At 40.1% G+C, this 25571-nt stretch overlaps 6 protein-coding genes and 1 long non-coding RNA gene across 8 annotated transcripts; 2 read left to right on the top strand and 5 right to left on the bottom strand.

Moving 5' to 3' along the window:
- Nucleotides 1-111: 111 nt before the first annotated feature.
- On the bottom strand, nt 112-4004 carry LOC116921301 (cell surface glycoprotein 1). Its single transcript, XM_045172961.1, has 5 exons — nt 3775-4004; nt 2721-2880; nt 1318-2650; nt 1159-1253; nt 112-985 (listed from the first exon to the last, which is right to left on the bottom strand). The coding sequence occupies exons 1-5, from the start codon at nt 3841-3843 to the stop codon at nt 846-848; spliced, it is 1797 nt and encodes a 598-aa protein (XP_045028896.1). The 5' UTR covers nt 3844-4004; the 3' UTR covers nt 112-845.
- A 744-nt stretch (nt 4005-4748) lies between these two features.
- LOC123471510 (V-type proton ATPase 116 kDa subunit a1-like) lies at nt 4749-9889 on the bottom strand. Its single transcript, XM_045172950.1, is given in 19 exon segments — nt 4749-4893; nt 4960-5134; nt 5196-5283; nt 5362-5562; nt 5624-5734; nt 5795-5940; nt 6002-6132; nt 6208-6656; nt 6725-7009; nt 7076-7195; nt 7265-7534; nt 7610-7671; nt 7756-7799; nt 8758-8778; nt 8995-9083; nt 9169-9243; nt 9316-9546; nt 9649-9708; nt 9711-9889. Coding segments are annotated over 19 exon segments (2706 nt in total). The 5' UTR covers nt 9765-9889; the 3' UTR covers nt 4749-4799.
- LOC116921306 lies at nt 9889-13887 on the bottom strand. Of its 2 annotated transcripts, none has more exons than XM_032927576.2 (4): nt 13675-13887; nt 10536-10849; nt 10394-10475; nt 9889-10313 (listed from the first exon to the last, which is right to left on the bottom strand). In XM_032927576.2, the coding sequence occupies exons 1-4, from the start codon at nt 13741-13743 to the stop codon at nt 10227-10229; spliced, it is 552 nt and encodes a 183-aa protein (XP_032783467.2). In that variant the 5' UTR covers nt 13744-13887; the 3' UTR covers nt 9889-10226. The 2 variants fall into 2 exon arrangements, with proteins under 2 accessions (XP_032783467.2, XP_032783468.2); XM_032927577.2 differs by lacking the exon at nt 13675-13887 and adding an exon at nt 10977-11121.
- A 111-nt stretch (nt 13888-13998) lies between these two features.
- On the top strand, nt 13999-14663 carry LOC116921311. Its single transcript, XR_004393176.2, has 3 exons — nt 13999-14303; nt 14366-14439; nt 14503-14663. It is a non-coding gene; the product is annotated as an uncharacterized LOC116921311 (long non-coding RNA).
- A 1461-nt stretch (nt 14664-16124) lies between these two features.
- On the bottom strand, nt 16125-20201 carry LOC116921297 (V-type proton ATPase 116 kDa subunit a1). The gene is made up of 17 exons (XM_032927564.2): nt 20067-20201; nt 19733-19963; nt 19586-19660; nt 19412-19500; nt 19131-19195; nt 18985-19046; nt 18640-18909; nt 18451-18570; nt 18100-18384; nt 17583-18031; nt 17377-17507; nt 17170-17315; nt 16999-17109; nt 16737-16937; nt 16572-16659; nt 16336-16510; nt 16125-16270 (listed from the first exon to the last, which is right to left on the bottom strand). Exons 1-17 carry the CDS (start codon nt 20178-20180, stop codon nt 16177-16179), a joined length of 2706 nt encoding a protein of 901 aa, XP_032783455.2. The 5' UTR covers nt 20181-20201; the 3' UTR covers nt 16125-16176.
- A 5-nt stretch (nt 20202-20206) lies between these two features.
- On the bottom strand, nt 20207-22870 carry LOC116921307. The gene is made up of 5 exons (XM_045172968.1): nt 22774-22870; nt 21398-21627; nt 20959-21272; nt 20817-20898; nt 20207-20736 (listed from the first exon to the last, which is right to left on the bottom strand). The coding sequence occupies exons 2-5, from the start codon at nt 21410-21412 to the stop codon at nt 20650-20652; spliced, it is 498 nt and encodes a 165-aa protein (XP_045028903.1). The 5' UTR covers nt 21413-21627; nt 22774-22870; the 3' UTR covers nt 20207-20649.
- A 203-nt stretch (nt 22871-23073) lies between these two features.
- On the top strand, nt 23074-25556 carry LOC116921302 (ammonium transporter 2). The gene is made up of 7 exons (XM_032927570.2): nt 23074-23537; nt 23596-23685; nt 23746-23911; nt 23970-24153; nt 24211-24643; nt 24730-24848; nt 24911-25556. The coding sequence occupies exons 1-7, from the start codon at nt 23423-23425 to the stop codon at nt 25352-25354; spliced, it is 1551 nt and encodes a 516-aa protein (XP_032783461.2). The 5' UTR covers nt 23074-23422; the 3' UTR covers nt 25355-25556.
- The last annotated feature ends 15 nt before the right edge of the window (nt 25557-25571 follow it).

Here is a 25571-nt window from a genome sequence, read left to right as displayed (position 1 = left end):
GAGACATCGGCCCCGTCTGCAGAAAGCACCTATTCAACAAAAAAAAAAAAAAAAAAATAATGAAAAAATTATCCTATAATCATTTATTTAAGAAGAATTAGATAGAGAAGGTTGTTTAAAGTTCTTTTATTAAATCAGAATTCACCAATGTACCAAATATTGGGATTTTCCCTGAAGAGTGTGCCATTTGGTCAATAAGTACACGGCAAAAAACGAAAGGCGCATTTTTGCGCTGAAGTGAATTTAAAATATAAATTCACGCAAAAATGGACTTTTTTTAAATACTAAAATTCCCTTTAGCTGAATTTTTTGCGCAAAATTTGGCCCTGAAGTGAGACTTGAAGGGCAACGACAGAGAGAATTTTTGCGGGCAGAGACAGGGAATGTTTCAAAGAGCAGAAAAAAATGAAGGGTCGATGTGGGAAAAAAACAACTTGGACCAATTGGAGGGCTCAAATTTCACTGGACGGGCCAAAAATGTTTTAGATAGAAATGGTAAAAAAAAATACTCAGGCATTGCAATTCAAAAATGCATCAAATGGCGTATAGGCGGAAATAAGCGTCTTTCTTGAACACTAGGTGGTCATATTAATGAGAATTTCAGAGTACCTAAGTAAATTCATTTTTATAAAAGAAATAAGTTTTAAAAAACATTTTGTTCCCCGATTTTGAGCCACGATTTTGTGCCATTGAATATTCGAATGGCATGTAAGATCCTGAAAACAATATGAACAATTTTTGAATAAGATAATACAAAATTATTAAAAAAAGACGCCAAATAAAAATGAATCCGGACACATCTTTCATGTCGGGTTAGACGTGAATCCGATTCGAACATTCCCTTTTCAGTCCGTTCCGTTGCCTCCAGGTATCAAGAAGTTGAAACAAATATTCGGGTCGTTCGACTCTGGGCATAGAGTGCAATTCAAAAATTGTGAATAATTTAATGCCCAGTATACTTGATCATTACATCCTTCGGCAACAGCTGAAATTTAATCAATGGATTTGAATGTAATTTTTAAAAATAATATTATCACGGGTAAGGTGAAGTAATAATAACTTTGGTTTCTTGTCTAGATAAGAGAAGTTAAGAAGAAGACGTAAAATACATTCAATCGCATCAGCATTTAATAACATTAAAAAAATCAATTTTTATACCGTGGCAGAATTGACGACAGGGCGGTAAACTAATTCCGCCGTCACGGCACGGTGGTTCTAGGGCGGCGCAAGCGTATTGTTTCACTCGAGGATGGCTGGATGTGTTTGAAAAAAATTTAAATGTTTGTCATTTTATAAAATGAAAATAGAAGTAATTACCATTCAGATTCAACGATGCTTTCAATAAAAGGCACGGTGAGATTCCGTTCTCTTTCTGTTGTGTCCCCCACGAAGTTCGGAAGGGTCGTTTCCAAATAAGGCAAAACTCCGCGGCAAAAGTGCAACTGACGGCGGATGCATTGCGAGGAAGCCGGAACGGAATGCAGGGAAACATTGGACGGAAATGGTTCGGTGGATGTGGAAGAAACGGTCGGTTTCGAAGTGAAGTCTTGTACTGTAACTGGGATAGTCGATTCCTCCGGCCACTCTGAAATGACGTTGTCATCGGCTAACGTCGTTGAGATAGTCGATTCCGAACTGATGGACGGCGTATAATCCGTGAGTAAAACAGCTGGTATGGCTGGATCGGTTTGCAATTGGCCGAAAGCCTCATCCGTGTTGGCTGCCAATGCAGGGGTCTCGTTGATGACGTCATCATCTGGAACGAATGGCGTCGCCTCATTTTTACTTTCAACCAACGGCTGGACGGGAATGGTCGTCGTGCTGGGCACAGGATTTCCTGCTGCTTTGTATGAAGAATGGAATGTGTAAGTTGGCAGTTTGATAACCGGCGTCTGCGGTTGAACGGAATGCAGGGAAACATTGGACGGAGATGGTTCGGTGGATGTGGAAGAAACTGTCGGTTTCGAAGTGCGGACGCGATCTTCCGTTTCCACCTCAATGATGCGGTTCTCCTTTTCGTCGGATGACAACGATCGCTGCGAATCTACCGATGATTTTATATCGACAATGGATCGATTTTGAACTTTATATTCCTTTTTGACAGGAGGAACAACGACGCTTCCATCAATGGGCTTCCAGGGCGCCGTGTCAACGGCCGGAATTGCGTCTACCGGTTTAGCGGGCACCATTTCCGAAATAGCTTCCGTTTGCGAGTCGGTCGATTGTTCCTGCTTGTAGTCAAGATCCACTTCCGTTTGAACGGGAACGAAACCACTCGTGTCTTGTTCTGTAACTGGGATCGTCGATACCTCCGGCCACTCTGAAATGACGTTGTCATCGGCTAACGTCGTTGAGATAGTCGATTCCGAACTGATGGACGGCGTATATCCCGGGAGTAAAACAACAGGTACGGCTGGATCGGATGGCAATTGGCCGAAAGCCTTATCCGTGTTGGCTGCCAATGCAGGGGTCTCGATGATGACGTCATCATCTGAAACGAATGGCGTCACCTCATTTTTACTGTCAACCACCGGCTGGTTGTGAATGGTCGTCGTGCTGGGCACAGGATTTCCAGCTGCTTCGTATGAAGAATTGAATAAGTAAGTTGGCGGTTTGATGACCGGCGTCAGCGGGTGACTCCAGCCCTTTACTGCACGCGTGAAAACACGACACATTCATGTGAACTGAATAATTTTTTAAAAATTGCATGTGTGAGTTACCATTCAGGAGGTAGATTGCGACAGAGACGAAGACGAAGACGAAGATCAATAAAATGGCGGCGACGCCGATGGCCTTCTTTAGCTTCCTTCGGCTTCGGCTTTTGCCGTTCCCGCCCGCGTACTGCGGTTTACTTTCTGGGTCTGTGTTTTTTTTGCTTTCCTAAGCAAAAAATAAAAATAATCACTTTGTTTGTTTTTGTCTTTCACACGCCAGTTATTCGACTAGCAACAGAAAAAAAGGGTGGGTTTCTCTTTTATCCCTTAAACCACCAACGCGGGTGTGTTTCTCAGTGAGGGAAAAAAAATTAGCACTGTTATCTACACCCCACTTAGTCTACCGGCTTTTTATTGACGGACATATTTGGTATTAGAATTGGAAGGAGGGGGGGGGGTTGCACTATCCCATTCTCACTCTTTCGTTTGATGGCCATATTAAGTGCCCTAGCTGCAATGTATGTGTGTCGTCCCCCCATCGGTTTGTTTTATTTGCAGACATTTGTGCGTGCTAGAGGTTTATTGTTTTCCGTGAATCGCTAGCATCAAGTCGGAATCGAAAAGTGGGCCTTGTGCCAATGTTGTTCTGACTCATTGGTTATGTAGCCTACTCTCTACATGTCTCATCTTGTCTACAATCACCACCGAAACATGTTTATGCTTTTCAGTTTTTTGCCTCTTAACTTATGGCGCTACGTGTCCCCCACTCCATCGTAATGTGACATACAGGATGATGTCTAAAATCTTAAAAAGAGATAGAATCCCATACCATAAAAAGAGAAAAAGTACAATGCCGAGTTCCTAGAAATTCTGCCTTGAAAACCTCGCACCAAAGTCATAGGGGGGTCCCTTCTATGACTTTGCTCGCAGTAATATGTCTGAGACAACAACGGGCTAGACTGCTTTTGCCACTCAAAGATTCAATGAACTATGTTAACCGACTCCCGCCTGCCCCGTTTCGTATAGAAATCGTCGTCTCTCGGTTGTTACACAGAGAAACGAAGACAGAAAAGAATAACGAACACTTAAATCTGAAAAGAAACAAAACCAAAAAACTTACAAGATGTTCTTCATCAAATGGCCCTCCTTCCACCGTTTTCTCGTTTCCAAAAGTCGGTTTGGCACACATTCTTTAATTTGTAAATTTTCACAAACGAAGAACAAGAATCGATGAACTACTTTTTACACGGCAGTTCAAACAAATTTTTTTGGGGGTGAGGGGGATTTCTGTATGACCAAAATACTGGCGTGACTATCGACTTCGAGGTCTGAAAGACAACTGACGAAAGATGAGAGGGCTACAGCGTTGCCTGATAAAGCTGGTTCTTTAGCTCTCCAAAAAATGCCGGCCCCAATCATGTCAACCCAATATGGGTTGATTTGACGAGCTTAACAAATAAATACAGAAAAAATACATTTTTTCTGTATCGTGCCAGGTCAGTAAGTCTACGGCCTGTTGTAAGGTTGTGTCGTCCGACATCGTAGGACATATTCTTGCATCAGCCGACTAATCCGTCTAGCCGGAACCTTCCAGAACATCTCTCTACTCCAGAATATTCCTGCACAGCACGTGCCAGAATATTCAAACCCTTTCTAGATTAAGATTGCAATGTATAAGACACCAGCCCCCACCCCTCAAAATCATTATTATATTGTATTACTAAATTACTTATAACTGCAGTTTTTGGTGGATACGATTTCTGCCTGTTCAACACTAGGATCATTTTTAAACGTTTAAGAATAAGGCCGTAGGGACTTTTCTACGGCCTTCCGACGGCCGACGATTTTCCAGCAACTCTTAAAAACATTCCTGTATTTAAAATTGTGAAATTTTTACTCCAGTAGAGTACTGATCGGGCTCCAGAAAATGAGAGAATCTACAGTGCCTGAAAACAGGCAGCCTTTCTACGTGACTCACGACATCACGTTTTTTGGTTTTCCTTGTTTTGAAATGGAAAAATTCAGAAATGGTTCACAGGTTAACGCAAAAGAGCTGATTCATTTGTGTTATTCTAAAGATATACAAACACATTCTTCTGCGTTTTTTTCTATTGTTCACGTTAGATGGCCTTGTTAAGTAATTGATTAGTCATCTTTAGCATCGTCAGTAACTCGTTTGAAATGGAACGCATGGAATTTTACACCCTCTCCCTTGTAGAAATTGCTCTGGAACTCCACCCTGAGAAAAAAATAGATTTTTTAAAATGAAAATCAATCTAATGTAAAAACGAGAACATCTTTTTACCAGTGAAGACGCAAAGTATGAAGGAAAGCAGACATGCCCTCCATGGCGATAAGAATCGACACGGTGGCACCGGCCCAGAAGGCAAATGTCAAGAAAATGGAGATGCTGCCCAGGTAACCCGGTAGTGCCTTAAATCCGATTCTCAGGACCATGAACCAAAGAACTTCCGATAACTCTGCGACATCAAACAATTGAATTAGGCCTTTGAAAATGAAAGTCATGATGTGCAAACTTACGGGAATGGGCAAGACTGAGGGCCCAAAGACGGAGGTAAGATGCCGTATGTGAAATACATTCCAGGACGTATTCTATGGTGTGAATAGCCTACAAAAAGATATCGAATGGAAGTATAAAGTAGATTGATTTAAAAACCTGATATTACGGAAAGTAATGAAAACATACCTGATAAATCATGACATCTCCAAAGGTGTTGTGTTCGTCATCGTTACTACCTTGATTCTGATCGTAATCTCCGCTATGACCATCGTGTACGTCGTGTTTGCCACCAGATTCGACGTGCAGAGTAGAATTAACAATGGGTTCCCGATCTGCTGGGTCTCCATGTCCGCTACTTCCAAGGCTTCCGCTGTGGCTATAATTGTTCTATAAAACAGTTCAAGTGTACAGAAGGAGAGCAAATGGCATTTCTATCGTTTATCAATACCTTGGCTTTGTTCATACGGTTCATTTTCATTTTAAATTGGATCGGCGTTCCAAAAAGCAAAACTGGAACAGACAGGACAGCGATAAGCACGAAGGCTATTTGAAGCGTTTTCTGGGAAATGTCAATGTTGATTTTAAATGCAACAAAATATTTTAGAACAACAACGTTTACCTGGGTAACTCCCTCGTCATCGCCGAACATGAAAACTGTTTTACATTCTTCGTTTGGAGGTCTGGTCTTTTCTTCGCTGTAACTCAGAAGCATCATGTTGATGAAAGTGATGAGAATCGACGGCGCACAATCTGATTTCAATTCTCCTGCATATTAATAAGAATCGGTATTAAGCTTGAAGAGCAAAACCTGAACTTGAAAACTTACGCTCTTCTTTGTTGGCTCCGTACTTGACCCACTTGAGGAACATAAGCGACATCATGTAACCAAAGAGTGGCCAGAAAAAGAGGATCCTCGGCAAAAATTCCAACAGGATGGAAACACGGCGTTTGAAGTACCTGGTTCATTTTGTTAGAAAACGAACATTAAATCAGCAACTTGTCTCTTAAATTCTTATGTCATCACGCAATTACGTAAAGTTCCAAAGATTCAAGAAGACACCGAAACTCATGTGGAACACGCCCAAGATAATGGACAGTTTCATCTTGTACGAGTTGAGGAAAACGATCTTGTTTTCGGCGATAACCCACACCGGATCGACTCCGAATGGGTAAGGATATTGCCGATAATGTCCGCATGATTGGAAATCGGTCGCGTTATCAAAATCATAGGCCTTCGACGTAGTTCGATTGGGACAGACATCGTAATGACGATCAGGTACGAGCATCGCACTTTCCATGCTGCCTTCGCCGATAAGATACTCTTCTCCAGGACGGCCTTCGCTTCGGTAATTAACGACCCAAGCCGAGCCAAATATGTTGAATGCCTTTGCGAAGAAATCGTTGTAAATAAAACCGGTGTAAATGGAAAAGATGCCCATTAGCAAGATAATGTAACGACCGCCAAAGATGATGCCAAACACCTGAATGTTAAAGAAAAGTTCTCTGTTAAAATCTGTTTTAAATGCCATTCAGTTTTAATTTGGTCTACCTCTCCTTTGACTTTGGAGAGTTTCTCTTCGTTCAGACACATCCAAGAAGCGAACATGGTGACAATTAAGGCGTGTCCTCCATCTCCGAACATGACGGCAAAGAGGAACGGAAAAGTGATGATCGTGTACAGGCCGGGATTGACTTCACGGTAATTGGCTATTCCATAAGCGTTGACTAGAGCCTGGAAACCGTGCGTGAACTTGTTCGTGCGGAAGTAAGTGGGCGGTTTCGCATTGGTCGGCAATTCATTCAAAATAGGTGGAAAGGCTGAATCACTGGCTTCCTTTTAATTTATTACAAATTTTCACCATTCGATCAAGAGCTTTATTATTTAAAATGATGGACTTACGCTTCCTTGTTTGAGAGCCAAACGGACTTTGTAGACGTCGGCGTCGGGAATCCAGCATTCGGCCACCAGGGCCTTAGAAGTGACATCGACACTGAGCATATTCAGCGTATGGAAAATGCCCTGTCAATTGAAGGTATTTATTTCATGATGTTTCGTAAGACTGAAGACCATATTTAAATTACATTGTACCTTGATCTTACGGACTTTGACTATCCACGTACGCAAATGCTTAGCGGCAGCTACGAGTACTCGATGGCGATGCTCTTTGGTTTGATCGAGAATGGTTTTCAAGTCTTGAAGACGTGAGTAAACGCCAACGCTCGTCTCCCGACGTAGACCTACCGATTCCGGGCATGGATACAGTGCCGCGTGATATCCTTCGCATATCTTTTTAACTCGGCCTTTGAGCTGGTCGCCTTGGTAAAAAGCGATGAAAACAGACTTGTGCACGTCGTTGCCCTACATAACCAAAAACGGTGCATGGGGGTTAGCGAAGAGGGGGACAAGATTTGTTGATTGACTGCGTGTCACTACCGTTACTGGGTCCTTGAGAGGCTCGGCCAACGGCGAAATTCGTAAATAGATATTTCCACGACCTTAGTCCGTAGAAAGAGAATTTCTCAGTAGGTCATTTAATCTAATATCATTCACATAGATTCGAGGCATCATTAAGAACATACCTGCTCGCCACAACATGCGTTCGAAGCCTTGGGCTTTCTCCGTAGAGGAGAGTGGGGGTAATTGAGACACAGGGTAATTGAAACAAAAATTGTTTCTCTCGCCGTATAAGAGGAATTTTCTTGAAAAAAATTAGGGTTAATAGAATGAGGGGGTTTACAAGTTTAGAAAAATTTACGAGTTTTTTTATTAAATAATTTTTAAGATATCCCGAAAAAACTGTTTTTTGTTCTCCGTCTGTTAAATTTGCGTTTTCAATTTTTTTGTTTTAACCCCTAAAACGCTACATTTTAGTAATAAAATTAGTTTCAGATGATTTGCAATTCATTTTTCTACAATTTAATGCCATTTAATTTTTCCCTGCACTCTTAAATAATTTTAAATAATTAAATGTAACGATGACCCTATTGCAGGGCAATTGAAACACTTTGTTTATATTCCCTGGTTGCATTTTTTTTGCAAGTATTTGACGTAATTCATTTAAACAAATGTAAATCATCATGTTAACACAACTACAATACTTGTATTCCCTGTTTTGGATTTATTTTAAAAAGCATGTTGCTTAATGGTTTTTTTTAAAATTTAATTATTTAAATATTTTAAACTAAATTACGATCTACTTTAAGTATATTTTCAAAATCTGTATATCGCATTGTACCTAATGGTAAAATTTGATCACACTAGCAGTTGTGGCTGCTGAGATATCGTGATTTTCATTTTATGTGGGTATGAAGAAGCTTCCTTATGGGAAAACCCACGTTGCAATTACATCGACACACCGTTTCAATTGCCCTGCTACCATGGCAATTGAAACACTCGAAGCGACCTCAGTTTTTTACAATTTACTTCTATTAAAATTAATCTTTTCTCATAAAAAAAAATATCCTTTAGTAGCTGAGATAATAAGCTACAATTCTATATAATTTTTATATTAAATTTTTCAGTTTTTTTTTCAAGAAATACAAAAAACCAAAAAGTGTATCAATTACCCCCACTCTCCCCTACTGACCACGCCCGTGACAAATCTGCAATGTATTTTTTCAGGAATGCATTACGAAATTTAGATACGCACAAAATCCTTCAACTAGTAAACTCAAAAGATCTTTTCAAGTTAAATGTTTTGTCATTTGTAAACGTTAGTATATGTAAGAATTTTTAACCGGTTAAAAGATTAAATAACTGATCAGTGGTTTTGTTTTTGAAAAAAAAAAATGTAATCAAATTATTGGAGGCATTTTTACCTAAAGCGTTGCATGTTTAGCTGGGTCATTCCTTCCTCGGGGGCTACAGCTGCACTTGTCGTTTCATTGACACCAAAAATGCCATCCCTCTGTTTCTCCGAACACGAAAAACCGACAAAAGAAAAATACAAAAAAGAAACGAAATGGAAAACCGGTTTTCAGGTGTTGACTTACATCGGCGAGATAGTTTTCGGCGTTTTGGAGAGTGAGTTTCATTTCTGTAAGTGATCCGAAATTCTTGTTCAATGCCTTTAGGATTAGTGAAAGAGAAAATCAGCGACGAATGCACGCAGGTTAACTAGATTAAAAAACGATATCAACCTCCGCATTGACGTTGATCTCACGTAATTCAGATTCCATCTTATCTAGCGCTGCCTCCAGGTCGACCATCTCCTTAGGTAAAGGAGCAGCTGGCATATCCAGCAGCTCTTCGATCTTGATATCTTCCTTGACAATTTGCCCTTCCAAGTAGCGCAATTTGCGTTCCATCTCGTTGCAGCGCGTCACTTCGGCGGAGAAAGTGCGCTGGAACGCCGTGGCTTCCGAGTTTAACTGTCGTTTAGAAAAGGTGCACACACACAAAAAAAAACAGAAGTTAGAAAACGTCAAGAACAAAAGTTTGTCCACTATTAAATTCAGTGGTGGAATACTTACGTCACGGAACTCGACGCAGCCCAGTTCTCCAAGTTCGGACATGCAACGATATGCAGATTCATATTTTGCAAAAAGAGCTGGTACAAGCTCATCTTCTCGCTCCTGAAAATCGACATTTTCGTCGTGTCTTTTTTCAATCAAATTCACGTTTTTCTTTTGCGTGCTTTTGAAGTCTTTCTTTTTTAAAAATTAAAATAAATGCAGCCCAACTGTTGCCAAGTATGGCCGACGGTCTACTAGTCACAAGGTTCTCAATTTTTTGTTTCCCAGTCACGAGTGAACTGTTGCATCAATATCTGTTATCGCAAACTGCAGAGATAACACGATGTTTACCTTACTGCCAGACATTTGAGCTGTTGTGTAACAGAGTTTCAACTACGAATGGACCCCGACACGTTATCTTTTTTTTTTTTTTTTTATGAGATGGACAGAAAAATGTATTCAACAAATATGGCTTCGAGAGGGGGTTGGAATGATGAGGAACAGATGTGCGAAAAAAGGACCAAGAATGTCAACATCTTGGTTCACGTACAATAACAAGAAATAACATAAAAAAGTGAAGCAATTGGTTATTTTAATTAGTTCGTGTTGCTCCTCACGCGTTGTCGGTTCGGGAATCCGGTGAAATACATTACCTTCAGATGGCGCGGGCCAGCTTCTGCAACCTATCCATTTCATTAAATTTATTTTAATTTGTATGACTGTGTCATCAATGAATTGGCTTCAATTGATTTTTTTATTTTACCTGATAAAAATACACTTTTGGCGAATGTTTCACGTTGACTACCGCAATGACGTCATCTCCCGAGACGTCTTCTACCGGCGTACTAGTTAAACAGGGTAAAATCGGAATTGCGTGTCAATGAATTTCTAATAAAAAAATTTACCTGAAAGAATAGCTGTAATATTCGTTTTTCTGAGGAACTCTGGCAGTCTGAGATGTTTGGCCAGATTCCGTTTCATTTTTGGTGAGTTCCGTGTACTGCGGGAAATTTTTTCCAAAATCATCGAGGATTTTGAAATCTTCGAAGAAATTGGGCTCCTTTGTGAAGCCGCCGTTGGTGTCGATGCTGCGAGCTTTCATTTCTGTTTCGCTGCCACTTTGAACCTTCTGCTGATTGAAAAAGCTTTCAAACGGCTGCAAGAAATTCGTCGGCGCGGCGACTGCGCTCTGGAACAGGATCACCAAATTCAGAAAATACTACCCGACACAAAATGGAAAAGAAATTAAACAAGATGATTAATGAAGATGGTTGGATGAGCCTATAAAAATTCTATGATGATTGTTGTCTTTGTTTAGTTTAGTGTAATCCATTAGGTCCATTTACCCGAAGACAAAACATATTGTTGGGTGGTGCGTGTCGACACACTGGGCAAAACAACCAACTGATCGCTGTCTTTTATACCTCAACTGGATTGGCCACATTGGAGAAACGAAGGAGGAAAATAAAACACTTGTCGCCGACGGCTTCACGACCAATCTCTTGTGGTTGGGTATATAGTTCATTCGAAAACCAGATGAAGAGTTTCCTGAGCCCTTTTTTATGGTGAAGAGACCTTGTTTTTTTTTTGTTTTTTTATTGGAGTATACAAACATAAATGACTTTTCCATGCAATAAAATCGACATAGACATTTCAACATGAATGGCGCCGTGAAAAATTTAAATTCTAATAAAAAAAAAAGACGCTGTGGCTTTTTTAGTGACAGATTGCGCTAGTCATTGATTGGCCTTGATCGCAATCTTAGCTTGTGGTATCAAACACACTGGATTGCTATTGTCTGTTTCGTTGAGAAATGGAGCCAGTATATTGTAAGGAATGCATCAGCTCACTTTTTCTTGGAAAAATATCCTCCCTTCCATTCCTGGAAACAAGTCATTTTCCTTTCCATCCTTTCATTACGCTCACCTTGCGTTGGTGATCGCGTTGACTTTGTTTGTCGTATAAAACCCCATCAATTGTAATTCTTCGTTAGTCAACGCTGGGCTGTTCACCCAGTCTATTGTTGATTCACCCCTTCGCGAGTCAAGTGTCAGGTCGTTTATTCGACCTGCTACTGGCTTGCTCGTTCCCCGTTTAAACTTGTCTTATTTGTGTCTTTGTTGTGCTTGAAGCTGGCTATACGGCTACGGCCTTTATATGTATGCCTCCAATCGTTTGAGACATTCATCGACTTGTTTGAATCATGTTAACATTTTACGGGAATATACCATCGAACGAAGTCCGCAGCTTCCCTTAATCGAGTAAAAGCTATTTACTTAAAGATGAAGTAAGTAGGGGTTTTACATATTGGTGGGGTTTTATACGACAAACAAAGTTCAATTAATACACATTAATTGACCTTCTTAGACAGTTTGCGCAGCTTATGCTGCTCTTCTTTTAATTTCTGGCTAACCTCATTTTTAAACGTTTCGCTTCCATATGATATCGGATTTCTATATATTCAAACATTAAATAAGGGACCATTTCCATGCGATGTTGGCGACAAATTTTTGGCAAAACAAGGCCGTTGATTGGTTTATGTACTATCTACATGTCTCATTTTGTCTACAATCGCCACCGAAACATGTTTATACTTTCCAGTTTTTTGCCTCTTAACTTATGGCGCTACGTGTCGCCCACTCCATCGTTATGTGACATGGACAGGATGATGTCTAAAATAATAAAATGAGAAAGAATCCCATACCATAAAAAGAGAAAAAGTACAATGCCGAGTTCCTAGAAATTCTGCCTTGAAAACCTCGCACCAGAGTCATAGGGGGGGGGGGGGGTCCCTTCTATGACTCTGCTCGCACTAATATGTCTGAGACAACAACGGGCTAGACTGCTTTTGCCACCATCAATGACCTCATGCACCATCATGCCATTCAATGAACTATGTTAACCGACTCACGCCTGCCCCGTTTCGTACACTGTTAAAAAAGTACGCCACTATTTCGGGGTTAATTGCCCGAAAAATTCGGCAAATGAGATCTGGGGTTCTCAGCCCCGAAAAATTTGTATCGTATCGCAATACGAAATTTTTTGGGTTATTAACCCTAAATTTGTGGGGTATTATAGTTACAGAAAGAGAAAAAAGATTAACCTGTTACGGGACTTGAACATCAGACCTTTAAGATCACAGTCCAATGCTTTACCACTGAGCTACATTCAATTGTACATTTCTAGCAAACATCTCTTCAAATATAATTAAAGTCGGTTAGGTGATAGAAAAATTTAAGGGGAAATTCTTTAAGATATGGTAACATTCGATTTTACGTGCTGAAATTCTGTTTTTGAACATCGCCGATTCATAAAATTTGTGAAGTTGATAAATATAACTTAACTTAAATTGATGTAATTAAAAAACACTAATCAGCAATACAAAACATTAATATGTGTTTTAACAGTGTAAAAGAAATCTTGATTTTGGGTCCCATTATTTCACACAGCTCAAGAATTTGGTATGATTTTAAATATTGCTTCTCACTGCGGAAAATTTTTCGTTATTTGTAAGATTTATCGAACTGTATTATTCTATAACAAAGTCCAGTCTTTCTTAATTGAAAAAAGACCAGATAATTTTCAAATTGCTCAGAATCTCTTAAAACTGAAGAATTTCATGTCTATCAGTTTCATTCTGCCTCTTTTCGTTCCTATTTGTATGTAAACTACTTTTATGAGTAATATATACCTGTGTCGTTTCTTCGAAAATATCTTCTCTTTATGACAAACCCGGAAATTTCTGGGATACAGCCCAAAAATTTCGGGGTTATTTGTCTAAAATATTTGCATTGAATTTGAAAAAATGCGAATAGTTAAAACCCCGAAATTTTGACGATAGATTGTGACAACCCCAAATAAGTGGTACCCTTTTTAACAGTGTATAGAAATCGTCGTCTCTCGATTGTTGCACAGAGAAACAAAAACAAATAAAATTCGAAAAATTTATTGCACCGACGGACTATCGGTGCAATAGACCCGACCAAGAATAACGAACGAACTTAATGCATTAAATCTGAAAAGAAACAAAACAAAAAAACTTACAAGATGTTCTTCATCAAATGGCCTTCCTTCCACCGTTTTCTCGTTTCCAATAGTCGGTTTGGCACACATTCTTTAATTTTTAAATCTTTACAAACGAAGAACAAGAATCGATGAACTACTTTTTACACGGCAGTTCAAACTAATCTTTTTGTGGGTGAGGGGAATTTCTGTATGACCAAAATACTGGCGTGCCCGTATGGTTTGAAGTCTGAAAGACCAATGACGAAAGATGCGCCCAGTAATGCCACTTTGAAAGCAGCCAATGAGAATAGATCTTAAACTCGTTCTTTTCGCCATCTAGGTAACGGAAATAAAACAAAGTTTAGCTCAGTGACGGTTAGTATCAATCTAGTTGAGAAAACATGGTGGCGTCGGTAAACTTGTTGGATTTTGTTTCATTTGCAAAGCTATTTACGACAAGGAAAACCCGAAAGTTTCCACATTTGGTGTAAATAAAACTAATTTGGAATCTTGGCAGCAAAAAGCAGCCGGAATTACTGTTGGGGACAAATTGTGTGAAAAACATTTTGCTCCACATGATGTTATCAAAGGATCTTTCGTGCTGGACTATTTATGTCCTTACAAAAGGTGGAGGGTTGCTGAAAATGCAATCCCACAATACTTCCTCAGTAAGTTTACAGCGTGTTTTTTATTTTAATTACGATGTATTAATGATCTAATTTGTTTTCAGCATCACAGAAACCAATGAAGCATAAGCACTAGTCGACAAAACTGAAAATTTGTCTGGATGTAAAACAAAGCACAGTAAGTAACAACTATTCCTCATAAAACCTATTCAACTGTTATATATAATGTGTTTTTCTACAGGAGATGCAAAGGTGATTCCAAATCCGTCTCCCAGACTAACAACCAGACCAAAGCAGAAAACAAGCAAAAAACCCGCAGAAGAAACCTCAATTATCAAAGTCTAATGTACATACTATCATAAAGAAATCAACATGTGTAAATACAGCCTCCTTAAAATAAAATGTTAAGACTCTTTTATTAATACTGTAATTTCTACATGTTGGAATTGGAAATCTCTAGCTTCCAATTTCGGTATACAAAAATTACACACATTGAACAACTTCTTCCATTATAAAAAAATTGGAGAAAAAATTTGACACTTATCTGTCATGCGAAAAAAGTTAAAAAATTTCCGCTTGGCGGCTCTGAGAACGTTTTTAATTTTCAGGACAGCCTCTTATGGGACTACCTCTTATGGAGTTGAGCAACCGTAACAACCCTGCCTCTGGTTCCTCCACTGTGGCTATTTTCCCTCTCAGAAAAGTGGTACCCTATTGCGGGGAATACTATACAAAAAAGAGGTTCGGGGCGTTAAAGTGATTTTCTGTTTCTGTGTGGAGTGAAACAACACACCCGCAAGAAGCGCTCTCATGGGTAGAAAATCAGTCTTATGCCACGACCCGATAACCCTCGATTTTTTGTATAGCATTCCCTGCAAAACCCCCTTTTCTGAGAGGGCAAATAGCTATAGTGGAGGAAACAGGGATGTATGACTCTGCTTCTATTTTCCCGTTAAAGTATTTTAAAAAATTTGGAAAAACTCGCAAAAACTGGCAAAAGTAGCAAAAACTTTAAAAAACTTGCAAGCCTGCACCTGCACCTGCAGTTCCCGAAAAAAAACTTGTTTAAAGTCTGAAAAACCTGCAAAGTGGCGACACTGGATGAACCTGAGTGGATACAACGTTACCTGATAAAGCTGGTTTTTTAGCTCTCCAAAAAATGCCGGCCACATTCATGTCAACCCAATATAGGTTGATTTGACGAGCTTAACAAATAAATACTGAAAAATTATACATTTTTTCTGTATCGTGCCAGACCAGTAAGTCTACGGCCTGTTGTTAGGTTGTGTCGTCCGACATCGTAGGACATATTCTTGCATCAGCCGACTAATACGGGAGCACTCGTCTAGCCGGAACCTTCCAGAACATCTCTCTACTCCAGAATATCCCTGCACAGCACGTGCCAGAATATTCAAACCCCTCCTAGATTAAGATTGCAATGTATAAGACACCAGCCCCCACCCCTCAAAATCATTATTATACTGTATTACTAAATTACTTATAACTGCAGTTTTTGGTGGATACGATTTCTGCCTGTTCAACACTAGGATCATTTTTAACGTTTAAGAATAAGGCCGTAGGAACTTTTCTACGGCCTTCCAATGGCCGACGATTTTCCAGCAACTCTTAAAAACATTCCTGTATTTAAAATTGTGAAATTTTTACTCCGGTAGAGTACTGATCGGGCTCCAGAAAATGAGAGAATCTACAGTGCCTGAAAAACAGGCAGCCTTTCTACGCGACTCGCGACATTACGTTTTTTGGTTTTCCTTGTTTTGAAATGGAAAAATTCAGAAATGGTTCACAGGTTAACGCAAAAGAGCTGATTCATTTGTGTTATTCTAAAGATATACAAACACATTCTTCTGCGTATTTGTTCTATTGTTCACGTAAGATGGCCTTGTTAACTAATTGATTAGTCATCTTTAGCATCGTCAGTAACTCGTTTGAAATGAAACGCATGGAATTTTACACCCTCTCCCTTGTAGAACTTGCTCTGGAACTCCACCCTGAGAAAGAAATAGATTTTTTAAAATGAAAGCAATCTAATGTAAAAACGAGAACATCTTTTTACCAGTGAAGACGCAAAGTATGAAGGAAAGCAGACATGCCCTCCATGGCGATAAGAATCGACACGGTGGCACCGGCCCAGAAGGCAAATGTCAAGAAAATGGAGATGCTGCCCAGGTAACCCGGTAGTGCCTTAAATCCGATTCTCAGGACCATGAACCAAAGAACTTCCGATAACTCTGCGACATCAAACAATTGAATTAGGCCTTTGAAAATGAAAGTCATGATGTGCAAACTTACGGGAATGGGCAAGACTGAGGGCCCAAAGACGGAGGTAAGATGCCGTATGTGAAATACATTCCAGGACGTATTCTATGGTGTGAATAGCCTATAAAAAGATAGCGAATGGAAGTATAAAGTAGATTGATTTAAAACCTGATTTTACGGAAAGTAATGAAAACATACCTGATAAATCATGACATCTCCAAAGGTGTTGTGTTCGTCATCGTTACTACCTTGATTCTGATCGTAATCTCCGCTATGACCATCGTGTACGTCGTGTTTGCCACCAGATTCGACGTGCAGAGTAGAATTAACAATGGGTTCCCGATCTGCTGGGTCTCCATGTCCGCTACTTCCAAGGCTTCCGCTGTGGCTATAATTGTTCTATAAAACAGTTCAAGTGTACAGAAGGAGAGCAAATGGCATTTCTATCGTTTATCAATACCTTGGCTTTGTTCATACGGTTCATTTTCATTTTAAATTGGATCGGCGTTCCAAAAAGCAAAACTGGAACAGACAGGACAGCGATAAGCACGAAGGCTATTTGAAGCGTTTTCTGGGAAATGTCAATGTTGATTTAAAATGCAACAAAATATTTTAGAACAACAACGTTTACCTGGGTAACTCCCTCGTCATCGCCGAACATGAAAACTGTTTTACATTCTTCGTTTGGAGGTCTGGTCTTTTCTTCGCTGTAACTCAGAAGCATCATGTTGATGAAAGTGATGAGAATCGACGGCGCACAATCTGATTTCAACTCTCCTGCATATTAATAAGAATCGGTATTAAGCTTGAAGAGCAAAACCTGAACTTGAAAACTTACGCTCTTCTTTGTTGGCTCCGTACTTAACCCACTTGAGGAACATGAGCGACATCATGTAACCAAAGAGTGGCCAGAAAAAGAGGATCCTCGGCAAAAATTCCAACAGGATGGAAACACGGCGTTTGAAGTACCTGGTTCATTTTGTTAGAAAACGAACATTAAATCAACAACTTGTCTCTTAAATTCTTATGTCATCACGCAATTACGTAAAGTTCCAAAGATTCAAGAAGACACCGAAACTCATGTGGAACACGCCCAAGATAATGGACAGTTTCATCTTGTACGAGTTGAGGAAAACGATCTTGTTTTCGGCGATAACCCACACCGGATCGACTCCGAATGGGTAAGGATATTGCCGATAATGTCCGCATGATTGGAAATCGGTCGCGTTATCAAAATCGTAGGCCTTCGACGTAGTTCGATTGGGACAGACATCGTAATGACGATCAGGTACGAGCATCGCACTTTCCATGCTGCCTTCGCCGATAAGATACTCTTCTCCAGGACGGCCTTCGCTTCGGTAATTAACGACCCAAGCCGAGCCAAATATGTTGAATGCCTTTGCGAAGAAATCGTTGTAAATAAAACCGGTGTAAATGGAAAAGATGCCCATTAGCAAGATAATGTAACGACCGCCAAAGATGATGCCAAACACCTGAATGTAAAAGAAAAGTTCTCTGTTAAAATCTGTTTTAAATGCCATTCAGTTTTAATTTGGTCTACCTCTCCTTTGACTTTGGAGAGTTTCTCTTCGTTCAGACACATCCAAGAAGCGAACATGGTGACAATTAAGGCGTGTCCTCCATCTCCGAACATGACGGCAAAGAGGAACGGAAAAGTGATGATCGTGTACAGGCCGGGATTGACTTCACGGTAATTGGCTATTCCATAAGCGTTGACTAGAGCCTGGAAACCGTGCGTGAACTTGTTCGTGCGGAAGTAAGTGGGCGGTTTCGCATTGGTCGGCAATTCATTCAAAATAGGTGGAAACGCTGAATCACTGGCTTCCTTTTAATTTATTACAAATTTTCACCATTCGATCAAGAGCTTTATTATTTGAAATGATGGACTTACACTTCCTTGTTTGAGAGCCAAACGGACTTTGTAGACATCGACGTCGGGAATCCAGCATTCGGCCACCAGGGCCTTAGAAGTGACATCGACACTGAGCATATTCAGCGTATGGAAAATACCCTGTCAATTGAAGGTATTTATTTCATGATGTTTCATAAGACTGAAGACCATATTTAAATTAGATTGTACCTTGATCTTACGGACTTTGACTATCCACGTGCGCAAATGCTTAGCGGCAGCTACGAGTACTCGATGGCGATGCTCTTTGGTTTGATCGAGAATGGTTTTCAAGTCTTGAAGACGTGAGTAAACGCCAACGCTCGTCTCCCGACGTAGACCTACCGATTCCGGGCATGGATACAGTGCCGCGTGATATCCTTCGCATATCTTTTTAACTCGGCCTTTGAGCTGCTCGCCTTGGTAAAAAGCGATGAAAACAGACTTGTGCACGTCGTTGCCCTACATAACCAAAAACGGTACATGGGGATTAGCGAAGAGGGGGACAAGATTTGTTGATTGACTGCGTGTCACTACCGTTACTGGGTCCTTGAGAGGCTCGGCCAACGGCGAAATTCGTAAATAGATATTTCCACGACCTTAGTCCGTAGAAAGAGAATTGCTCAGTAGGTCATTTAATCTAATATCATTCACATAGATTCGAGGCATCATTAAGAACATACCTGCTCGCCACAACATGCGTTCGAAGCCTTGGGCTTTCTCCGTACTGACCACGCCCGTGACAAATCTGCAATGTATTTTTTCAGGAATGCATTACGAAATTTAGATACGCACAAAATCCTTCAACTAGTAAACTCGAAAGATCTTTTCAAGTTAAATGTTTTGTCATTTGTAAACGTTAGTATATGTAAGAATTTTTAACCGGTTAAAAGATTAAATAACTGATCAGTGGTTTTGTTTTTGAAAAAAAAAAATGTAATCAAATTATTGGAGGCATTTTTACCTAAAGCGTTGCATGTTTAGCTGGGTCATTCCTTCCTCGGGGGCTACAGCTGCACTTGTCGTTTCATTGACACCAAAAATGCCATCCCTCTGTTTCTCCGAACACGAAAAACCGACAAAAGAAAAATACAAAAAAGAAACGAAATGGAAAACCGGTTTTCAGGTGTTGACTTACATCGGCGAGATAGTTTTCGGCGTTTTGGAGAGTGAGTTTCATTTCTGTAAGTGATCCGAAATTCTTGTTCAATGCCTTTAGGATTAGTGAAAGAGAAAATCAGCGACGAATGCACGCAGGTTAACTAGATTAAAAAACGATATCAACCTCCGCATTGACGTTGATCTCACGTAATTCAGATTCCATCTTATCTAGCGCTGCCTCCAGGTCGACCATCTCCTTAGGTAAAGGAGCAGCTGGCATATCCAGCAGCTCTTCGATCTTGATATCTTCCTTGACAATTTGCCCTTCCAAGTAGCGCAATTTGCGTTCCATCTCGTTGCAGCGCGTCACTTCGGCGGAGAAAGTGCGCTGGAACGCCGTGGCTTCCGAGTTTAACTGTCGTTAAGAAAAGGTGCACACACAAAAAAAAACCACAGAAGTTAAAAAACGTCAAGAACAAAAGTTTGTCCACTATTAAATTCAGTGGTGGAATACTTACGTCACGGAACTCGACGCAGCCCAGTTCTCCAAGTTCGGACATGCAACGATATGCAGATTCATTCTGCAAAAAGAGCTGGTACAAGCTCATCTTCTCGCTCCTGAAAATCGACATTTTCGTCGTGTCTTTTTTCAATCAAATTCACGTTTTTCTTTTGCGTACTTTTGAAGACTTTCTTTTTTAAAAATTAAAATAAATGCAGCCCAACTGTTGCCAAGTATGGCCGACTGTCTACTAGTCACAAGGTTCTCAATTTTTTGTTTCCCAGTCACGAGTGAACTGTTGCATCAATATCTGTTATCGCAAACTGCAGAGATAACACGATGTTTACCTTACTGCCAGACATTTGAGCTGTTGTGTAACAGAGTTTCAACTACGAATGGACCCCGACACGTTATCTTTTTTTTTTTTTTTTTTTTTTTTTTGAGACGGACAGTAAAATGTATTCAACAAATATGGCTTCGAGAGGGGGTTGGAATGATGAGGAACAGATGTGCGGAAAAAGGACCAAGAATGTCAACATCTTGGTTCACGTACAATAACAAGAAATAACATAAAAAAGTGAAGCAATTGGTTATTTTAATTAGTTCGAGTTGCTCCTCACGCGTTGTCGGTTCGGGAATCCGGTGAAATACATTACCTTCAGATGGCGCGGGCCAGCTTCTGCAACCTATCCATTTCATTAAATTTATTTTAAGTTGTATGACTGTGTCATCAATGAATTGGCTTCAATTGATTTTTTTATTTTACCTGATAAAAATACACTTTTGGCGAATGTTTCACGTTGACTACCGCAATGACGTCATCTCCCGAGACGTCTTCTACCGGCGTACTAGTTAAACACGGTAAAATCAGAATTGCGTGTCAATGAATTTCTAATAAAAAAATTTACCTGAAAGAATAGCTGTAATATTCGTTTTTCTGAGGAACTCTGGCAGTCTGAGATGTTTGGCCAGATTCCGTTTCACTTTTGGTGAGTTCCGTGTACTGCGGGAAATTTTTTCCAAAATCATCGGGGATTTTGAAATCTTCGAAGAAATTGCGCTCCTTTGTGAAGCCGCCGTTGGTGTCGATGCTGCGAGCTTTCAATTCTGTTTCGCTGCCACTTTGAACCTTCTGCTGATTGAAAAAGCTTTCAAACGGCTGCAAGAAATTCGTCGGCGCGGCGACTGCGCTCTGGAACAGGATCGCCAAAATCAGAAAATACTACCCGACACAAAATGGAAAAGAAATTAAACAAGATGATTAATGAAGATGGTTGGATGAGCCTATAAAAATTCTGATGATTGTTGTCTTTGTTTAGTTTAGTGTAATCCATTAGGTCCATTTACCCGAAGACAAAACATATTGTTGGGTGGTGCGTGTCGACAGACTGGGCAAAACAACCAACTGATCGCTGTCTTTTATACCTCAACTGGATTGGCCACATTGGAGAAACGAAGGAGGAAAATAAAACACTTGTCGCCGACGGCTTCACGACCAATCTCTTGTTGTTGGGTATATAGTTCATTCGAAAACCAGATGAAGAGTTTCCTGAGCCCTTTTTTATGGTGAAGAGACCCTGTTTTTTTTGGTTTTTTTATTGGAGTATACAAACATAAATTACTTTTCCATGCAATAAAATCGACATAGACATTTCAACATGAATGGCGCCGTGAAAAATTTAAATTCTAATAAAAAAAAGAGACGCTGTGGCTTTTTTAGTGACAGATTGCGCTAGTCATTGATTGGCCTTGATCGCAATCTTAGCTTGTGATATCAAACACACTGGGTTGCTATTGTCTGTTTCGTTGAGAAATGGAGCCAGTATATCATGTAACGAATTCTCGGTTTTTTTTCTTACCTGCCATTTCTCAATGTGAACGAGGTGTTAGAGGTTGTGTTATTGAATTCGGTGTGTACGGTCACCTTGAAAATATGAATACAATTAACCTCTTTAATAATCGTAACAGAATAAGATTAATATGGAAAATGACAACAATTCAAAAGGTGGGCGAGCATTGGCATGCACTGCTATCCTTGGAAATTCTTGAAAAGAAAATTTCAAAACGCCTGTTTAATCAATCCCGTGCGAATACTTTCCACGCCCTTAAAAAAAAATCCTTTTTGATCAATAGCACGTAACGACTGAGGCAGAAAAAAAAAATGTTATTACACACACAAAAAATGACATGCAAGCGAAAAAGTAAATGTATACAATCGAAAAGAATAGATTGAACTAGTTTCCCAGTTGTATACACATCTTGCATTTTTAAAACTTTCTTCTACGAGTATGAAATAAAATTGCTGCGTAGCCTAGTTTCAGCGGGAACAGGTCTCTCATTGAACGTCTTGGATCGCCAAATCCGACCCAATAGGATCTGTTTTAATCTCGTAACCTAATCGGAATTGGCATATATGCGTGGAGAAAGCGCCGTGACTACTTTCTCCATAAACCGCAACTTATTACGAGATGTGACACACTGCACTACAAGAGTGACAAACTTTTTTTTTTAACAGAGAAAATGGAGAAACAAACTGGACGAGTTGGTGTGACGCACGACAAGAGAAAGCAAACAATTAAATGTTGGCTAAACAAAGTCAGTCACATTTTTTTTGCCCGGAATTAACTCTCTTCAAATGACCCAGCTTCCAAAATTAAATTGAAAACGTAAATTACGATGCCTTAATTATCAATTAAAAGAAGAAAAAATAAGATTTAGATTACCTTAAATATGTTTCCACGTGCAGCTGAAATTAGCGGGCATTTCCTCACTTCATTGTGTCGTCCATCAAACTGAAATGAGATCTAATTGCAGGAGAGAGGCTGGGTCTTCATTCTCAATGTCAAACGAAAACTATGCTAATTGAGAGACAAAGAAAGAAAAGTGCCAAAAATGACAAAGAAAAGAGGAGGTAGAGTAAGAAAACAGAAATTCAGAAAACAATTTTCAGACAGCATGGGAGGATGGGTGATATTCGTCACTAGCGCCACACATCTTCCTATTTGATAGATGTGGCTATTTCACATCAGATCAAAGTAAACGTTTAATGGGAAATGGTCGACTGAGTAGACTCACTTAAGTGTAGTAATTCTTTAGTCGGAAAGCAGTGGAAGTTACGTATTCACTTTAAATTGAGTTGTTCATGCATTGCTATTTGTTTCATTTGATTCGAGAACACGTTATGCTGAAGCATCCATCTTTCCGACCCAATTCGACACGTCGTCGCGGCTGTAGTCGCGCCCTATCCCCGTAGATATCCATTTCCCCTTGATAACTCGTTTACAAGTTTTGGTCTGTTACATTTATTGCTGCCCATTCTTTTAAATTCGATTATTTCACTTGTATCGACTGGGCATTAAATTACTGATCGCGATGGAAGCTTCCGTTCTCAACGAAACTGCCGTGAGCATTTTGGCATCCAGATTGGCCATGACTCAAAATAATTTAAACGACTTCTTTATCATCATTTCTGCCATCTTGGTTTTTGGTAATTTCTTGTTATTTGTTCTATTTTGTTTTTTTCTAATTCTTGTTTGGATGTGTAGCTATGCAAGCTGGATTTTCTCTGATGGAAACTGGATTGGTACGTTCTAAGAATGCCACCAACATCTTGATGAAGAGCACGTTAGACGCATGTGAGTTTCATTCAGCATTTTTGTCAAAGATGATTTCACTCCAATTTATTTTCTTAAAAGTTATTGGTGCCACCGTTTATTGGCTTGTTGGCTACGCATTCGCCTATGGAGATGGTAACGAATTCATCGGCTGGACGGGATTCGCTTTGCAAGGCGTTTCACCTCACAAAATTTCGTTTTGGTTTTATCAAACGATTTTCGCCAACACTGTTTCGACAATTGTTAGGTAACATCTCATTCGTGGTCCGATCGTGCAAGTATTTTTACGTTATCTGTCCAAATAGTGGAGCAACAGCTGAACGGATAAACTTGCCAGCTTTCTTCATTTATGCATTTCTATTGACTGGATTCCTACACCCAGTAGCGAGTCGGTGGGTCTGGCATACGTCTGGTTGGCTCAAAGTGAGAGGTGTAATTGATTTCGGTGGTGGTGGTTGCGTTCATATGCTTGGTGGCGTTAGCGCTCTGGTAATTTGAAACGTTAATTGATACTTCAGAAAAGAATATTAATGAAACTCGTTACAGGTGGCCTGCCTTATGGTCGGTCCGCGTATTGGTCGGTACGATAATAAAACGATGAAAAAATTTGCATTTCGGGGTCACTCGAACACGCTGACGGGTGTTGGAGCCTTTCTCCTCATGATGGGCATCCTGGGCTACAACATGTCTGCGCAGCTGGATTTGTCGCATCCGGGAGATGGAGTGGCCGTCTCTGTTTCGGCCGTCAACACTTTGTTAGCTGGAAGTTCTGGATCTATCGTGGCTACCATACTGGGCCGTGCTACGCCGACTGGCAGTTATCGATGGAGTTACAATACGATGTTGAACGGTGCCATTGCCGGCATGGTTTCGGCTTGCCCAGCATGCAACGATATGCCATTCTGGGGTGCTTACGTCACTGGCGCTGGAGCAGGTTTTCTCTATTTTGCACTCCGGGCACTAATCAATCATCTGCATGGTAAAGAAAAAACACAAATTTTAATGTGAAGGTTCACACTTTCTGTCTTTATTTTGGAGTGGTTTCATCGTTTATAATTTTTTTAGTGGACGATCCGCTTGACGCCTTTGCGGTCCACTTTGGCGGTGGATTTTCCGGAATGGTGTCCGCTCCCTTGTTGGTCACCAACGGTGTTATACTGGTGGGTGATGTTAATTCCGCAGAGGTAATGGAAATTATAATCTACAATTTTGCTGGTCCAATTTTAATTTTTTTGTCAAATTAAAGGTGTTTTGTTGGCAATTGGTCGGCATTTTAGTGCTGATTGCATGGGGTGTTGGTTTCTGTTCGATTCTGTTTGGATCACTCAAATATTTCAAGATTCTTCGAGTCGAATCTTGCGTTGAAATCCATGGCATGGATTTGATGAAGCACGGCGAACCTGCGTATCCAGCGGAATCGTGGCAAGAGAAACAGTACTGGGATCATCAAGTTAAACAGTTGGTTTATTCGTTGAGTTCAACCAAAATAGATGAAGCTGTTGGTGGTCAGACAATATTTGATTCCATCGCTACGGTCGATTTGGGTGTCAACAATAATTTCCGTCTAACCGGAATGCCACCCCAGATGAATTTCGCTCATCTCGCGTTGACAGATCACTTTCAGAAGAGCCTTTTCTCATTGGAAAATCAACAACGCGTTGGTTTGGATTTTATATCTAGAAAGTATTAATATTTTGACTTTTAATCATTCGAGATTTAATTTCACTAATCGTAAAGTGAACTATTTTGACTGAATCATTTTTTAACGCGCCAAACTTAACTACCAACATATTCCTAATGTACATAACAAATGGATGTTTTATTATTTTTTATAATACACCACACGCACGATGGCGACCTGACGTTGCTGTGACACGTTTAAAAACTGACAATTACGTACCTATTTT

The sequence above is a fragment of the Daphnia magna genome, linkage group LG4, assembly GCF_020631705.1.
Source record: "Daphnia magna isolate NIES linkage group LG4, ASM2063170v1.1, whole genome shotgun sequence".
Classification (NCBI taxonomy): domain Eukaryota; kingdom Metazoa; phylum Arthropoda; class Branchiopoda; order Diplostraca; family Daphniidae; genus Daphnia; species Daphnia magna.
The sequence above is the reverse complement of the archived record's forward strand: the minus strand, read 5'-3'. Positions and strand labels throughout refer to the sequence as shown.

Coding starts and splice junctions, on each gene's coding strand:
- LOC116921307 (XM_045172968.1), bottom strand. Junction 20,899..20,958: donor TATTACAGCTATTCTTTCAG/GTAAATTTTTTT, acceptor GTGTTTAACTAG/TACGCCGGTAGAAGACGTCT. Junction 20,737..20,816: donor CAAAAGTGTATTTTTATCAG/GTAAAATAAAAA, acceptor TGAAATGGATAG/GTTGCAGAAGCTGGCCCGCG.
- LOC116921302 (XM_032927570.2), top strand. CDS start 23,423: ATGGAAGCTTCCGTTCTCAACGAAACTGCCGTGAGCATTTTGGCATCC. Junction 23,538..23,595: donor TTCTGCCATCTTGGTTTTTG/GTAATTTCTTGT, acceptor TTGGATGTGTAG/CTATGCAAGCTGGATTTTCT. Junction 24,849..24,910: donor GTGATGTTAATTCCGCAGAG/GTAATGGAAATT, acceptor GTCAAATTAAAG/GTGTTTTGTTGGCAATTGGT.
- LOC116921306 (XM_032927576.2), bottom strand. CDS start 13,743: ATGTGTGCCAAACCGACTATTGGAAACGAGAAAACGGTGGAAGGAAGG. Junction 10,476..10,535: donor TATTACAGCTATTCTTTCAG/GTAAATTTTTTT, acceptor CTGTTTAACTAG/TACGCCGGTAGAAGACGTCT. Junction 10,314..10,393: donor CAAAAGTGTATTTTTATCAG/GTAAAATAAAAA, acceptor TGAAATGGATAG/GTTGCAGAAGCTGGCCCGCG.
- LOC116921301 (XM_045172961.1), bottom strand. CDS start 3,843: ATGTGTGCCAAACCGACTTTTGGAAACGAGAAAACGGTGGAAGGAGGG. Junction 2,651..2,720: donor CGCAATCTACCTCCTGAATG/GTAACTCACACA, acceptor TCACGCGTGCAG/TAAAGGGCTGGAGTCACCCG. Junction 1,254..1,317: donor AGCATCGTTGAATCTGAATG/GTAATTACTTCT, acceptor AAACACATCCAG/CCATCCTCGAGTGAAACAAT.
- LOC116921297 (XM_032927564.2), bottom strand. CDS start 20,180: ATGTCGATTTTCAGGAGCGAGAAGATGAGCTTGTACCAGCTCTTTTTG. Junction 19,196..19,411: donor CTAAACATGCAACGCTTTAG/GTAAAAATGCCT, acceptor AATACATTGCAG/ATTTGTCACGGGCGTGGTCA. Junction 19,047..19,130: donor ACGCATGTTGTGGCGAGCAG/GTATGTTCTTAA, acceptor CTACGGACTAAG/GTCGTGGAAATATCTATTTA.